The 17,533-nt window shown below is 38.8% G+C and overlaps 1 protein-coding gene across 1 annotated transcript; it reads left to right on the forward strand.

The window, feature by feature from the left end:
- The first annotated feature begins 1,156 nt into the window (after positions 1-1,156).
- On the forward strand, positions 1,157-5,358 carry LOC106930997 (transmembrane protein 100-like). Its single transcript, XM_088000933.1, has one exon. The coding sequence runs from the start codon at positions 1,606-1,608 to the stop codon at positions 2,077-2,079; it is 474 nt and encodes a 157-aa protein (XP_087857059.1). The 5' UTR covers positions 1,157-1,605; the 3' UTR covers positions 2,080-5,358.
- Positions 5,359-17,533: the final 12,175 nt, after the last annotated feature.

Below are 17,533 nucleotides of genomic sequence, written 5' to 3' on the forward strand. Positions count from 1 at the left end.
TTCCCTTCCGACAATCGTGTGTTCTGATTATGGGAATGGCTCTTAAGATAATCTTTAGAGACATTCTTGTTGAGTGTGGTGTTTTCAGAGTGATCTGCCAAAACACGGCATGGTGTCCAAATAAATAAATAATTTGATTGATAAAGCTGTGTCCACCCTACACTGCGGTACTGACTTCACCATTTATACATCCAAATGGAAACAAAGACATCAATGGAACACCTTAACATGCACACAAAAATCCAAACCTCCAATCAATCTTTGACCTTTTGGACGAGCCCCCATTTGTTATGTCCTGGCTAAAAGACCATAACAGAGAACATTGGCTTTATGCCATGTAATAAAAGTATTTATTACAGAAGTAATAAATACCTAACAAAAGTCAGGAGAATGTTGAAGGCATGCCGGCCTTAGCACAGAAGTCGCTGATGAGAAGAGCCTCTTGGTGGCTGTGGTGGAAACCCTTTTTAGCCTCAAACACCCCAACACCCGAAACCTTCATGTGATCATTGGATATCCACCTTTCGGGTACATCAATAGAAGATCAAACAATTACCAGGCCACATTGTGCCAGCAGGGGGCACAATCCAGAAAAATAGTTACCCAGGCCAACTTGTCATGCAAAAAAGTAATTAATCTTAAAACTTAACAAATGGTTATGCCACTCTTGGCCTCACTAGCTGCCATTTGGGGTTGTTTTTCTTTACAGAATTATTTTAATTCAGCTACATTTATTAAACTTTGACTGAAAATCTGAAATAGCAATTGTTTAACAGAATAAAATGGAACGGGGAAAATACTGTTTTACAGCACTTTGCATCAGACATCTTATCAAACAAACTTGTGACAGTAATAAAAGTGAGTTATCATTATACCAAGCACTATTGCATTTAATCTTTTTTAATGCAAGCATCCCCTCCCTTATATTGGTTCCCTCTGACCATGCATGATCTACTATCAAAGGAGCATCTCAAATTACTCTAAATAATGAATTAAATTTGATGAATGGAGGTGCAGAGCGGTCGGCTTCTCTACCACCCTGCCTCTTCGAATCAGTCTGTCGAGCGAGCCAATCCAATGCTCCAGTCGTGTCTGACACTTCCCACAGTCTCCTCCTTCTCCCCCTTGCTTATATACTCTGTGAGCATCGACATCACAACACACAAACCATGCAGGCTGCTGAGGAGGCGAGCCTGTGCTGGCAGCAATCTCCCATTGATGGACAGAGAAATAACAGGGTGAGTGCTTCCTCTGTCTTATCACCTTTCATGTTTCACCTCATCCATTCAGCCTCTTTTTTTGTTAAAGTTGCAGGTACAACTTAATTTGTAAGGTTATTTTTTATGCGTCTTGTACTATTTTCCTCCCCCCTCTCACCTCCTGGTCTATTTTCAGCTCTTTTCATTCTTCTCTTTCCTGCTGCAGATAAATGCTGACAGCAAACCTTACGAGTAAAAACACTAGAAGCAACGTCAGCGTCGGTTTCAGAGAATTCTACCGCTACGTCAGAGGCAGCGGTATAGTGGCATTCAATACAAGGCACGCTGACAGGACCAGCGTCAGGCAGCCGTTCTCACTCTGCTCCCCAAGGACGGCAGCTCTGGGATGGGCTGCTCCTCTGGACGCCAGCCCCCGGCTTCGGTCCTTCACCCAGACCTGGACTTTGGCAACACTGGTGAGGCCAACACCTCACTCCAAGACTCTGACAACCAAAACCAGAGCCTGAGCGGCTGCGGAGAGGGAGCCGACGGGGAGGACAGCCTCGGACGGGGGCAGGCCAGACCCCCAGAGTCTCTCCACACCCTGGAGAGGCTCGCCCAGGCAACGGGCGGCACGGAAAAGTCCTGGTACCGCTGCGTCTTCCCGTTCGGCGTGATATCACTCGTGATTGGCATGGCAGGCACCGGGGTGACATTCACTTTCAACACCCTGCCCCAGACTAAAGTGGTGTCGGTCGCGCTGCTGTGCACCGGCGTGGTGATGCTGCTTGTGGCGGCTGTTTGTTGGAGGGCACACAGACTGAGAAGACGGAAAAAGAAGGAAAGTGGATTCTTCACTGCTGATCAGGGCACTTTGTGACAGAGCGGGGACTTCTGCTGGACTGTCACAGAGCTGAGTGGGTTTCCACTCAGCACTCACTGATGAAGACTTGACCGACGCTGGTATTATTTAGATGAGGGGGGCTTTGGTGAGCTCTGACAAATAGTATCAAAGTTGAAGTCACTTTTCTTATTGTTATTGAGGAGTACCAACTCAAGAGTTTCCTGATGTGACACCCAGCAAAAATACAGTATAAACACAAGTTTAGTTGTAGTTTGTAACATCTAAAGCAATCAGCTGCTGTACAGACCTTCCACCCCAGTAAGAGTGATTAAGAGTGATGGGTGGTGCCTCAGTGCAGCTATCATTTTTCTTGACTGGAACCATTTCCAAGTCAACAAATCTGTTTTTCTAGAAGATGATTGTAAGAGCATGCAGCAACAGGTGCAGGAGGCACTGTGCTGCCGTATTTGATTTTGGCTTCTCCTTAAAAAGACTTCAACAGTCGAAACTATATGTATTGACATTTTTATGTTTTTGAAAACTCTTACCTTCTTAAAACCCAGAGACAGGAGAGGTACTTCTCCCGTTGCCCACTTTGGGTTTGAGGAATGCTTTCAACAAAGGCGCCTCAGGAGTAGCAGTTTATTATCTCATTATTTTCTCCCTGAAGCTACACATGAGACAGAACAATAACCTTTGAACATGTACTGCCAAGAGTAGAAATACGCACCGGTCAAATCTAGTCTTTGTCCTCCGGTTTGACAGTTGAATGTGCAGCTGGTTAAGGAAGGAAAAGCAGCATCTTCCCCCCCCCTTTCACTACAAATGGAGCTGAATAGTAACAGGAGCTCATAATGGCAACATTACTTCACTGCTAAATGAGTTTCCTTTCACTACAGGGCAGTGAGTTTTCCTCCATGGTCTACTTAGAGTGCAGTGGTTCATTAGGAGAAAGCAAACAGTTTTGGTCAGGTTTTTTTTTTTTTTTTTTTTAAACATTTACAGATGTCATAAAATTTGGCAAAACAATATGCAATACTCAGCGAGTTGACTTTTTCTGCAAAATTATTCACGTACAAATTTCTGTCTACAGTGTAGTTTCATCCGTCCATTCATCTACCCACTTGTTCTAGGTGGGTCGCGGGGGGAGATTGTGCCTACCTCCAATGGTCAGTGCATAAGAGGCCTGGTACACCCTGGACAGGTCACCAGTCCATCACAGTAAATCAAACAAGCATTGCCTTTATCTCTCGTCATCCATCTTAAGTCTCAAGTAATAGACCTTTGGCATTACTCGAACTTTTGATCTAGTCACTAATGATTTATACAGTCTATATGGCATGGAAATCCCACTATAGATGTCTTACTGAGTTCAAACTGATAAAGCTAATGTGGATTTCTCCCCCAATGTTTTTATCTGAGGGAAATTAATGATTTTTTCTCTTCAAGTCTCACTTTTTTAAAAAGTTCTCATTCTGGTTGCCATTCATTCTCTTGTTTTAAGTTTATTCATTAAATAGGAGCTTGTTGCTAAAACAGTCTATTCTATTTTAAGTCTCATTCACAAAACGCTTTTGTCTTTTAGTCGCAACAAACTTCCCTCTGGTAGTTTGCTATTCACAAAAACAAGGCAGCTGTACTCAATGCAATTAGTAAGTAGGTGAAATCTATTATGAACTAAATAATAACTAATAAATGGAGACACTACCCATGGCTAATGACACACCACACTGAGGCATTCCTGGTGTGTTTTCGCCTTAAATCCTTCAGTCGGTGTGTCACATCCTGGAGAAAAACCTACAAACCTTTTCATAAGTCAACCTGTACATCACAACTTAATGCTTACAATGTGCTTATTATTATTATCTCTCCAAAGTTAAAAATGAATATAAATCCTAGCAGTTAGCATTTATAGTAAAGCTATGTGGGCCACATGCTGTATACACAGTGGTAAAGCTAATGAGCATCTAGCTAATTTAGCTAACGTGAAATTATTTACTAAATTGTTTCACGATGCTAAATGTGAAATGTAAGTACCTACCTTACTTACCTATAAGGTAAGTAAGCATACCTTAGAGTAGGCTTACTTACTTAAAGTTCTTTAACTCAAATAATACATTTATTTGAGTTAAATAAGTATTTCGTACAATAATCTGACTGATCTGTGAAGAAATGTGAAATCCTGCTCTGTTCTTGTCGAGCTAATATGTAGCATTCAAGCTAGCCAAAACAGCTATGGTAGCATACATTCACTACCAGCAGTAATGGGGATTTGAGATAGACCCAGCAGTATCACATGAGCTCCAGAGTTTTATTTTATGGATGTTGTTGGATAAATATTGTCTCTCTGATCTCATCTTTTGCATGAAATGTTAACATTTGTGGAGAAGCAGCTAGTTCTCGTGAGTTATTTTCAGTTTCTTTGATTTTTTTTATTTTTTATGGTTTGTTACAAATCTGTGTGGTATAAATGGAATTTATTTGATGACAGTAATTCTTTTTTGAGACTGGGTATTCCTACATATTGCATATCATGGATCTATTGTACTACTTATTATCCATACGAGTGTAGCCACATTTATGAATGTCTCTTTAACAGTGTCTTATTATCATTCTTGTATAAAGAGTAAAAACCCTGTGTATTTTTAAGTGGAAATATATTTTGTAATGTCGTAGAGAATATAATTGAGGCCTTTCACTGCTATCCTTATATTTCTATTTAGGATGTCTGGTTGTAATGACTGTAAATTTGTTCATCTGAATGTTAAATACACATTTCATTCCGAAAACGAGAATCTGCCATTCCACTCAGCTGCTGCATATAAATATGAAGACTTTCATTTGCATGGAGGACATAATTACCTGTCTTTATTTACTTCAGTGATCAGAAACTTTTGAACATTTTAGTTTTGGAATGAAACACATCAATTTGTTGTTGTTAGCTTGCTTTGAGTCTAGCAGCATGGTCAAGCTTATCTCTCAGTGCCTTTTTTCTTGCTATGTAAAAAGTTCTACGTGAAGTGCAGTTATTTGTGAGCTGTGAAGGCCGACCGGTGCCGGTGTTAGAGTAGCCCAACAGAGAGGCAGAAATACTGCAGTGTATCCAGTAAAAGTCAGGTTCAAGTCTGTGGAAGTGAACTGGTGTGCATGAAGTTACTGTCGGATGTGGTTCCTTTGGTCTAACTGCCTGAAATGCCAAAAATATTAATCAAGAAGTTTATTTTTATGTCTTTCAAATGTCTGTAAAATTGTACATTTTTTCTTGTTCACTGTTGTTCAAAGCACATAATTAAAACCAAGGTTAGTTTTTGGAAACGGGCTGTGATGGTATTTTTATTTGTTAATTTAATCTTTATTGGGGGTTAGTCCAGGACTCTTCTTCAAATGACATATCATTAAACTACTTTAATAAGAAGTCATTATGCAGTCATGTTTTGGGTTAAATAAACGGCTCTTTTTGGTATTTAGGAAAAACATTTTTATAAAATCCTAAACTACATTTTGTTTTGGAAATTTTATTCAAAAGTTGCTGAAACAGTCATCTTCAGGGCTGCCCAAAAATCTTACTCTTTTATTTATTTTGGCTGTCTTTGGTTTCATCGTGATTCCTGTAGCTATCTCTGACTGCCCTCTTACACTGCAAATACACAAAACCTTACCAATTATTTTTGGTTTGGTTTCTAGTAAAAACTTCTTGGTCACTTAAATTTAGACAAAACTATCTTGCAAGTAACTTTCAGCAAGATATGGGAACTTCTTTAAAGCAAATAATCACTTAATATTGATTTTTTTAAAAAAGTATTTGATATATTGGCAGATTATTTCACTTATAACATGGAAAAATCTTGTTATATGTAAAATAATCTGCAAATTGAACTGGTACTTTTTTTCATTAACGTTAAGGATTATTTACTTAAAACATGTGCCTATATCTTGCTGAAAGTTACTTCTAAGATAATTTTGTCTTATTTCAAGTGTTATATGATATTCATACTAGAAACTAGACAAACACACTTGGTAAGATTTTGTGTTTTTTGCAGTGCACCGCTGCTGCAGCCTGCCAGAGGATTAATTTGGAGCAATCTTTAAAGTTCGTTCTTGTTGGCCATCTTTTTGTCTGGGAAAATCCAGAAGCACAGTGTGTAACTCAGAGGAACTGTGTGTATTACAAATGAGGTTGGATCCAGGAATCTGAGGTACGGCTGTTAAATATCACCCAGATCCAAAAAATATATATTCCTATCATTATTCAGCTACTCAAATCATCTCTAACTGTAGAAGTCGATGCTCGCTAACATCCGTGTATCTTGTAATTTATTGTGCTCCAGTTATTAGTCATGCCAGTCATTTCAGAGTGTGAAAAGGAGGGTGCTCCACAGATTTCCGCTCATGAATCCGCACTCATCGCTTTCTTCCCCCCCTCTACTTTAGCGAGTGCAGCTGTTTCATATGAATATTCAAATTAGCACACGTCTTGATTCTGCCCACGCTTTTTTCCCCCAGTTTCTCCTCCCCTCTTTTCCTCCCTGATTCTACAAAGGGCCGTGTCGTCCTCTCTCCCTCTCTCCTCCTGCACGGAGGCTAAAAATAGCTCGGTGTGATGTCAAAAGCAAGAGAGCCGGGCAGCTAGAGAGGCGGGCCGCCGGCTGAGCGACGAATGTGTGAAAAGGGGAAAGCAGGAAGGCTGTTTAATTGAACCGCACACTTTTCACGACAGTTAATGGCCTCTAGATGGGCAAAGAACAGCTTTAAAAAAGAAGTGGCTGTTTCCTGCGAGTCATCCCCAGCAAATTTCAGATTAAATAGAATAGAGTAGAATAGTCCTTTATCGTCCCTGAGAGGGGAAGTAAAGGTGACAAAGTGACAATCAAATTAAAACATGCAGATACACATGCAAATGAGCTGTAGCAATAAAAAAAAACAATAACCTGAGGAAAAGCTAGTTGTGAAAAATAGCAGATGCAAACTCTTCAACTTTTGCTCCAGTCACTGACTTTGTTGCTTCTAATATGATCACAACATCAGCTCTTTAAAAGTTTTTACTCATTAGCGTTAGCCTGAAGCTTTGCGGCTGTGTTTGTTCAGGCTTTATTTAATCGTTTATTGGTCTATATTTTCTATTCCATGTGTAGCCGAGTACAAAAATCATATTGTTTTTCTTAATGTAGCTTCCAACATTTATAGAACCGTGGCATCTGTGTATTATAACACTCATACAAAGGCATATATTCATAGATGGATGGAGACATGTTTACAAAACGTCGCCAGGCAACAACACAAACCTTTACTTTTATGTTACTTCATGTCAGTTTGAAATAAATAAATAAAATGGAGTGAAATAAATAAATAACTGTGAATGATGTTCCTTTATTTGAATTTCCCTCTGGAAGACAACCGTCATACATTAGTCAACTTACAAACTCTTTGTTGTCATTATATAATGACAACACCAAAAGTTAAAAACAAGTTTTTCTGACATTAACAGGCTTTTTTTTTTTGACGGGTCACACATGCGGGCCCAAAATAATGGGGTCCATCAAAGGGCGGCGCAGTGAAAGCTCTGACCTCTCAGATGGGTATTGTGTTGAAACAGAGGGTCACTGTTTCACAGGCAGAACACGGCGCCGGGGTTTCAAAGGTTGCCTCTTTCCAGGCTTGTGCTTTTGGTCAAAAATAAACTAATGTTTCTCTGCATCTGGGCCAGGATGGAGCACTGATTAAAGTAAAACAACAACAAAAAGTGTTGGCCTACATATATTCATTCCCCGGCAGCACTGCTCAACTCAGCCTTGAAATAAAAGTGATGTAGATGTAGCTTAAATATGAAACGTAATTGCATGTTGGCTATGTAAACGTAAGACAGGCGTCTGATTCACGTACATTTTTGGTCATTTTATTCAAAACTGGTGTTGCTACATGTGGAAAAATGCCATTAAAATATAAACACTTGCTCACAAATTAATTGCAGTGACATTAATGAAGAGCCATTTGACATAATTGTGGTGATTAACAAAGGGTGGCAATTTTTCACTTTTTATCTCAACTACAGTCGTATTCAGAAAGCTTGAATATCACTGAAAAGTTTTTTTTCAGTGAAACATTATATACATTAATTCCACACAGACTTTTGTTTTCAAGACTTCAATTGTGTTTATTATTAGGATTCACTGCTGACAGCCAAAGAAAACACATTTAATTTTCTTGAGAATGAGAATATTACATGGAAATGTTTGACTGCCACAGCGAGAAAAATAAAAACAGGAGCTCAATCTCTTTAAAGCAATAAAGAGAATGCTCATTATAACAAGATATAAAACTCCTCATAATGAGATACCGCTCCTGTATTTATTTCCCATCTGTAGCAGGTCAACACTTTTGTAATTAATACCTGCTTGAAGGCTTTCAAACAGTACTTTTAATCTGTCAAATGAGCCTCATCAGAATGCATAATCTGATTTATGGTATATAATTATCTTTTAATTGTCTGTTATGATCAAAAGAAAGAAGAAAAATAAAACAAAAGATAAATCCCTAAAGAAGAATCAAACTTAAAGGAATCAGATAACTGCTGATCAATTATCTCCTTTGCCAAGTCATACTCCCATTTTGTCATTTTCTCTCTCTTTTTTGCTTCAAACCCAAAGTAAAAAATCTTTTATCAGAGATTAAATTATATATTTTCTGATACTTTATTTCTGTTTTGTCATATCTTGGTTGTTTTGGTTTCTCTTCAGTTTTACTTTCCTTATCTGTGGTTCTCTTTGCTCCTCCATCTCTTTGTTCCAGTAATCAAGCTCCCAGTATTTAACCTGCTGTCTCCTTCATGCTCCCTGGTTCTTGTCTGTTACTACTGATCTTATGTCCTGTCTCCCTTGTTTTTGTAAATTCTTGTTTAATTATGTTTTAGCCAAAATATTTCATAATTTACTCATTGCCTCTGTCTTGGGTCCAACAACCACAGAAAATCATAACTTTATTTACATTTTCGTCCCTTTTGAGACATGAATATAAAAAAAAACTGCTTTGAGTGACCGACCTCCTGCTGTTTAATCATATGAACGAATAACTAAATTTTCTTAGAATATAGTATAAATAGATTTTAGAAAGCAAATTTAAATTCTACTGAGTACAAAATGTGTCTCTGGACGGTACAACATGTCCAATGACAGATGGTGTCATTTTCTCCCTGCAAAAAAATGGCTAAAATATACCAAAAGTCAAAAATAGCGAATGGACAAAGTGATCAGCACCCATCAAGGCAGCAATGGAGGTGCTGGAAAAGTGATACTTGAGTGTCTTTGCCAAGCATTTTGAGGAAAATTTAGACCTCTCATGTTACTCTGTAAAACCAGCAACTGGCAGAAAATCCAGCAGTTTCTTCTTGTGTCATTGGAGATCATGACAGGAAAGCACATTTCATTCTAACTTGCCTGCCCCAGAGTCCTTTCACATACACGAAGCTGTGGCTTTTAAAAAATCAAACCATTTCACCATTTCATGGTCTCTTTTTGGTGAACTGGTGAATAGGTTTCTCAAAAAAGTTTTCGTGTTCAATTGGCTTTTCCTAAAAACGAGTTAATGGGGAAAATGGAGCAGATAAAAGCACATTAGTCAAATAAGTTTTGACTTAGCAAACTCTTCCATCCACTGGTGGGTCTGTGCCTTACCAGAGGCACAAAACTCAAAAAAAAAATTCAAAGTACAAAACTCCAGAATGAATGGGGGAACTATACTGTGGTGTGGCTGATTTGCAACATCTACATTTCGTTTATTACAGCCATGTGTAGCGTAAACATCTGATTAAGTTAGACTTAGCGTAGCCTGGCTGATTGTCTCCAAATCAGCAGATGGAAACATGCCTAGTTGGCTTTTTTTTTTTTTTTTTTTTTTTTTTTTTTTTGCAACATTTAAGATATGGGGTTATTTGGACCTTAGAAGACTTTTACTTTGTACGCAGTCCAGCGGGATCACACTGATCCCGCGTGTGTTTTTATGAGGTGTTTTTTTCATGTGTGTCATTTTGGGAACTGACGGTCTGACAGAACAACTTCTCTGCTTCCCTGAAATGACTGTGACATTTCCTGAGCGTAGCACTAAAACCGTGATATGGTTAAGATTCCCATGACAATATCGTGCTAACAGAGCTAATAACTAGTTTGAAACGTTATGTCCAAAAACCTTTTCCTTCTTTAAAAAAAGGCAGCAGCTTGTTCCAATATTTAGCATAGGTTACTGAAATTACTACTAAAAAGGCAACATTTTAGTTAAAATTCTGCAAGATGACAACATGTAATTATACAAAGTTTTAGCCAGCTGTAAATCCAAACCCTGTCATCTGTATTTTAAGCAATCCAACACCATTAGAAAAGCTAGTGTCTTTACTTCAGTGTTTTTCAACCTTTTTTGAGCCAAAGTACATTGTTTTAATTGAAAAAATCAGGAGGCACACTACCAACCAAAAATGTAAACAAAGATACTCTGTAGTCGCCTATATTACATATATAGTCATTCTTATCAAAGTGTCTTGAATAGGAATCAAATAAACACAAACATTTATTTTTTATCATATTTTACATTTCGTATTTCAAATTGCACTTAACATGTTCACTTCAAAAATACACCAGAACACCTGAACAGTGCCACAACACTGTAGTGTGTGATGCATGAATGTAGTAACATTCATGCGTCACTAATTCTCTTGTTTTAAGTAAAATGTTCTGCACCTACTGCCATCTAGTGATAATAAAATTACATGAAAGACTCTCAAAGATGGCATTATTTTCAGATAATTGATTCGTTTTCAAAAAATCTTTTAAGACCAATTACCGTATTTTCCGGACTATCAGCGCACCATACTATAAACCGTACCTTCAAATTTTTTGTACCCCCCCCCGGAAATTTACATATATCAGCCGCACCGGGCTACAGGCCGCTGGTATCTCTGCCGCTCTCGGTTTCCCATAAGGACCCAGCAGAGGGCAGCAGAGAGCTGCGTTTCCAACAGAAAATTGACAATAATGAAGATAGCCAAAGAGTATAATATATATCTTGGTAATGCTGACCATTTCTTTGTTGTACCAATCATATAACAAATAATGAAAGAGAGAAAAGTCTTCCTGGTGATTTCTTTTCAATAATTCTGGTCCTTTCACGTGATCAGAGCCACTACCTGTCGAGCCTGTCCAGATAAGCTCTAATCGTCTTCAAACATCACTCCTCGTGCCCCTCAGCACATCCTCCCACATCTTTCTTGCTTCCCTCTTTTAATTTCCTCTTCAGTGGTTAGAACCAGCTCATTAGCTTGCTACGCTAACGACCTGCGGATTCCTTCTTTGTGTTGTGTCCAGTGTCAAAGGTTGTTAATCAATACAATTCAAAACCTCAAACATTCGGGGGTTTCCAGGTCTTTGCCATCCTCCATATTTTGATACTCCTTCTGGACGCTAATTATTATTATTATTTTTATTTATTTATTTTTTTCAGAAAACATGAAAGCAGAAGGTGTTATTATTGTAAAAGCTGAGCTCTGCCTCTCATTTTCTAAAGCTGGCACCTGGCAAAGGATCATTACTGCACACACGAGCGTAATGGCGCTACTCAGCCTCCAGCTCGACATTAAAAGCCCGAGACGAGTCAAAGGTTTGTGGAAATCCTTATTGCACTGCTATGCGGTCGCACAGATTTGTTTTTGGGTTGATACCTTTCAAGAATGGAAACCAAATTAGAAAGCAAAGCCTAATTTTCAAGGTACATCTTGTCCATGAAACAAAAACTAAACAACTTGCATAAAAGAGGAAATACCAGGGGTTGGTGTGATAGTTTAAATGTGTGTCGTTCAACCCAGACTGAAAACAAAGGAATTTTTTTAACCAAGGAATTCTTTTTGGGACAATTACTTTTAGCAAAAATGTCATTATTTTAAGGATGGTGTGATGGACCGAGCAGTTAAGGAACAGCCAGGCACTGGTTTAAAGTCAAAATAGTTATTTTTTTATTTAACCCAAACAAAACTTGGGTAAATAATAGAAAAAATGACAAAATTTGGGCCCATAAAAGAGGTCAAAGTAACAGACATCAACTCAGACTAACTCAAAAAACAGACCTCACAAACAGAGACAAAAGGGGACTTAAATGCTGGCTGATTAGGCCACATACAAAAAACAAAAGGGGAAAATACACAGAAACCTAACTGAAACTAACATAACAAAATCCCATTCCCCCCCTCTGGATGACGCGTAGTGGTCTGAACCAATTTGCAGTCTCAACTGGCTTGCTCCACCCCTTCTCCACCTCTCTGCTCTCCTAAGGATTGGGGCAGCCAGCACTTAAACTCAGAAACAAAACAAAGATTAAATCAAGCAAAACACAACAATATAAACTAAAATGTGCGCACTTATTCTAGAATACAATGTGATGTGTTGCTTTCTAAACAAAACCAGTTATTCTGTAAATTAAATCCTAAACTTAAAGAAATCCAAATATAAGTGAGATAAACCTATTGCGTGTGGTGAGAGTGAATATTACCACATTTGTGTGGCTGTAACTGCAGCCATCACAGATGGTGACAATATGATAGATCTAAAATCAGTTTCTGAAAGATTCTAGTGGCTACCACCAATGTTGACCACCACTAACCAGAACGTTAGTTGGCCCTAACCCCAAAAATACTAATCCATGACCATTAGTTCTGCTAGCAGGCTGTATCAACGTGGTTTTTGGCAGAAGCTAACACTAAATTGCTAAATTCAACTGTGTTACCCATCATGTGCCAATACCACAACATATGTTTACAACATAGTGTATCATTTTTAACAAGTCAAATTTGTTATTGGTTGTGCTTTAGGAAGTGATTTTGTTTTAACAGACTTTGTTGAGTATTGCTAACTCTGTTGCTAATTAATGACAGTCGGGTCAATTAGACAAGAGAAGAATTCTGGACAATCTGCAACCAAAACGTCAACAAAGATGTCGAACTTTATTCAGCTGAAAGTTTACAAAACAGGCAAATAAATTAGCACCTTAGTAATATTAATTTATGGGAATCTAACGTTTGAGCTGAGTGCTAAGATGCTAAAAAAAAATTAACGTCGCTATTAGCACATAAGCAGAAATGTGCTTGTTTTGTGATCACATTTCACAAAATGGAAGCCCACTGAGCCGATATAAAAGTTAGTGGCTGGAGTTCCTACACACTTCATTTCGACACTTATGCTGTCAAAATCCAAACTGTTTGCCTAGAAAATGACTTTATTTTGTTCATCTTTACATGATAACAAGCGACCAGCTCAAGAAGATGCAAAACTGGCTGCAAAGAAGCTGCCGATAGAAGTTGTGAGCTGATATAAAAGTACAAAGTGTGTGTCAGAGCCGCTCCTGGAGCTGCAACCTGCGATATCATCAGCTCTGTCACCAGAGGAGTTCAAGCTATCTCCGCTCCCCAGCCGACGCTGACATAATGGCTCCAGGAAAGGTGGTGAAAGCCCTGAAGCTACTGACTGGCAACACTGTGATAGTGTCTGAAGAGAAGTTCACAGAGACACCCATTAACACAACCGGCAGTAAAGTAACACACACAAAAAACCCTTTGATTTATGTATATGTTGAGTATAAACACTATAATGAAAAACAAAATGGACACATAATCATGGGCATAATTATGATCAGTTTGAGGCTTTCAAGTCTTCAGCTTACCCTGCGAGGACAATCGGACATACTCGACCTGCTCTTTAAAGTAGCATTTTGGCTAATTCTGGTATATTAGCATTGAGCTGACCATTAACATGCCTCCTTTTCTAAATATACATTTTGATTTAATATTTCTAAGTGTAATGGCCTGTCCTCTTTTAGGCTTTGCTTTAGTTTAAACAATAGGGCTTTTATAAGATGCACAGCTTCTCACCAAATCCACTCAGGTTTAAAGAGTTTGATCGTTTTAACTTTAAAAGTTCTCCATAAATTATGGACTCCTTCAGATTAGTAAGTCTCTCAGATCAGTGTGTGCTGCTTGCTTGATGAGCAGCACACACAGCTTTTCCTCGCCATAAACCGATCCCTCATTACTGACGTTTGTTTGATTGTTTTTGTTTTTCCCGTTTTCCCCGAGCCGGATACGGTGATTGCCGTCTTCAGGGGTTTCTCCAACATGTTTTGATGCATGTTCCTCCTTCTTTAATCTCCAATGAAAATCATGTTTTACAACCGAGCCAAGCACATTAAATTAGTCTCAGTCTGTGATGAATCAGCAGTGAGTGACAGCAGCGTAAATAGGATCTCCTGTCTCTTTGTTCTGTCGGTGTGGATGCATTCCACTGCCAGGGAGACAATGGAGGCCCTCTCTGTTTATGTTGTATTCACTTATCAGTGAGCATCCATCAGCTGTAGAAGCATCAATTATTTTGTCTCACACAGATATACACACCAGCACATTGGGAGCAGTCGGTGAAGTACTTATAAACACACTGGACATTTCTATTACAGGGTGGCTTTGCTTTGAAAAGACCCACAATATCTAGAAGGTCACAGAGACACAAACCCTCCCTTGACACTTTATTAGAAACACCTGTGTCTGTTGATGCTACAGATTCTTTCTGAAAACTCATTCTGGATGAACTCTCACTAACACGCACTGATGGCGTCTTTTGTTAAAGGATGGAGCTGGGCGGCTATTTTTGATACCCAGTTGCAGTTCGATTTGCAAGACGGAAAATTCCAGCATTTCAGGAAGAACAGAAGAAGACAATTGGCACAATATCCGATATAGCTGATATCGGCTGCCAAACTCATTTGGCCGATAACCGATATCAATACTTATATTTATCCAAAGCTTGTAGGATGGATTGCTGGTGAGTGTTTGTTTTTTTTTTTTTCTCCCCGGTTAACTGCTCTCTCACTTTCCTTTTGGCCACCATCAACTCATCGTAATAGTCAGAATAGTGGTTGTTGGAAGTGTTGCAGGACTTTGTTGCTGCTCCTCCTCCATCATTGCAAATAGCAGTTCTGCTGTCAGTTTCCAACACTTTAAAAAACTTCCTCACCGCTGACATTTTCACTTGGTCCTGCTCACCCTCCGTGATCAGATTAGGTTGGCGCGTGTGACGTCATTACATTGTGCTGTGCTGCAGGCATCATTGTCACTGGTTTGTCATATAAAAACGTCTTTTATATCGGTGAGTTATTTTGACGGAATGTCCGGAATGGTATCAGCCGATACCGATACCGTGACGATAATATCGTGCATCCCTATCTTTCATGTTTGCCGTTGGCCACTTGAATTTCATCATCATGGCTATTTTTCAAGATGGCCGCCAGTCAATTATTGGCGTAAAATGTTGCACATTTTCATGACTTGAATGAACTTTATGTCATGCCACGTTTTCAGCGTTGGTCATCCTGTTCATACAACTTCAAAGTAATAATATGGCGCAAAACTAGAAACTGAACGTAACTTGCATGAAAAGTACGTAAGCAGGGCAAACATTTTGAACGGCGCTGTGTTCAGGAAAGAATGTTTATATGTTAAACTAAACAGAAAAATATATTTTCTGTTTAGTTTTCTATTTAATTCTCTCCAGTGTCAGATAAAAAAAAATGTAATTAAAGAGAGAAGTGCTGGATTGGATGACATGCCAAGAACACAGCTGTGGCTGTGTGTGTGTGTGTTCTCTCTCACACACAGCAGATAAACTCATCAATCCAGGATACGCTTCCTGTCGGTGAAGGTGATGATGATGGTTTGCGGTAGAGAGATTGTACTTCCAGTTGCATCTGAAGTTTGTTTACCACCATGTCGGCTTAAGCCAGCCTATCCCAGGAGATTACATATTGAGCTGTGTGTTGGTGGCGCCTCCCTTACAGCTGAACACGCAATAAGAATGCTGCCAAGCAAACGGTGTGGCTCTGATGCAGTTTGTCCACGTTTAAATGGAGTATCTACCAGACGTTTAGATGGAAATCCTGGTTACAAACGAGGCAGAAAACGACGCATTCTCAAAGACCAGAGACGAAAAAAATACCGTCTGAGTTAGTTTGTTGTTGTCGCCTGTTATCTTTTCATTGGGTGTTTCAGCTTCCTCCAACAAAACATTGTTTCAATGAGAAACTCTTGTTTTAGAAAGATGAGCTTTATAACTCGACATAACGAGAAAGATTAAAATACGCTTTAATGTCTGAGAAAAAGGCGTAAAGAGGCTCACTGCCACTCTTTTTCACATCATCCTTTTCCTCTACACAGCTAAAAATGCTAAGAGGTGTTTGCTGTTTTACTGTTATGATCTTTATTTAAAAGAGAACATATTTTGGTTTTAATTAAGATATAAATCTCGTTTTAACAAGCTTTTTTAATCTAATTAAAATGAGAACATTTTGTAATTTTAACTTGATTCTGCTCCCGAATTCATTTCTGAGTTCTGGCAGTTAAAAAAGTAATTAATCCTTTAAATTTATTAACAGGTGCAATTTGTTCTTTTAATTTAGATAAGGGATCCTGTAGGGGGAAAAAAAGAATTAAAACAAGACAAAAAAGTGCATCAAAGATGACGTCACACATAAATGTGAAGGTCCAACTCCCATCACTCCGTCTGCAGCAGAAACACACATCGCCTGCGTACTGAGTCATTCATGAAAGATCATCAGCAGGGAGCCACAGATGGACAGAGCGTGGTATGTCGGCCGCTTCCTCTAACAGAACGCCGAAGCCTAAAGCGGCACGGCGCCTTGTGCCAGAGAAACTCACGCTGGCCTCTTGCAGTCCTATAATAAGACTTACTAACAGCACGTCTGAAATATTACACATTATAAATACTTTCCTTCACCTCTTCTTTTGTGAAAATACTATTTTCTGTAAAATTCTATCTTCTACATAAACAGAATTCACAAATCGACTGTATATTTTACTTTTACTTCATATTTTTAGCTACAACAATGCTGCCTCTACATTAGCTCCACTTAAAATGTTTTTTTTTTATTACACTGTAAACATATGGTTTGAACCATATTTTTATGAATCCAGCCAATAAGAGAGTCACATTACCCATCATCACTAGTGGCAAACACTGTTCTTCATTCTTAAGAGACATCCCACAGCAGGTCACAGTCAATAAATACAAAGTAGCAATGACAACTAATAAAAGATACAACCTTTCAGAAAGGATCAAGAAAGCACATAAAAGAGGTTTGTGTCCATTTCACTCCCACGCATCACAACGGGACTGAAAAGCGATCCAGCCGTGAACCGTTTAGGGGGGCTACTCGAGATGTTACAAAGAACGGAGAGAGTAGGTGTGGATCAGGCTGATCCATGAGAGAAAAGGCATCCAGGAGCCACTTGTGAGGAGTAAAAACACCAAGAGCATTAAAATCAGAAAATAAGCATGTGGATTCAGAACACGAGGGAAAATGTCACTTTAGTTTTCAGCCATAAACTGAGCTCTGCTAGTGAAGGTTTGAGCGGGTTGTTCAATCTTGTTACCAAGAGAACCAAAGATATTTATGT

This window comes from Poecilia mexicana, unplaced genomic scaffold (genome assembly GCF_051168715.1).
Source record: "Poecilia mexicana isolate PSO_F unplaced genomic scaffold, ASM5116871v1 scaffold_19, whole genome shotgun sequence".
NCBI classification, from domain to species: domain Eukaryota; kingdom Metazoa; phylum Chordata; class Actinopteri; order Cyprinodontiformes; family Poeciliidae; genus Poecilia; species Poecilia mexicana.

Coding starts and splice junctions, on each gene's coding strand:
- LOC106930997 (XM_088000933.1), top strand. CDS start 1,606: ATGGGCTGCTCCTCTGGACGCCAGCCCCCGGCTTCGGTCCTTCACCCA.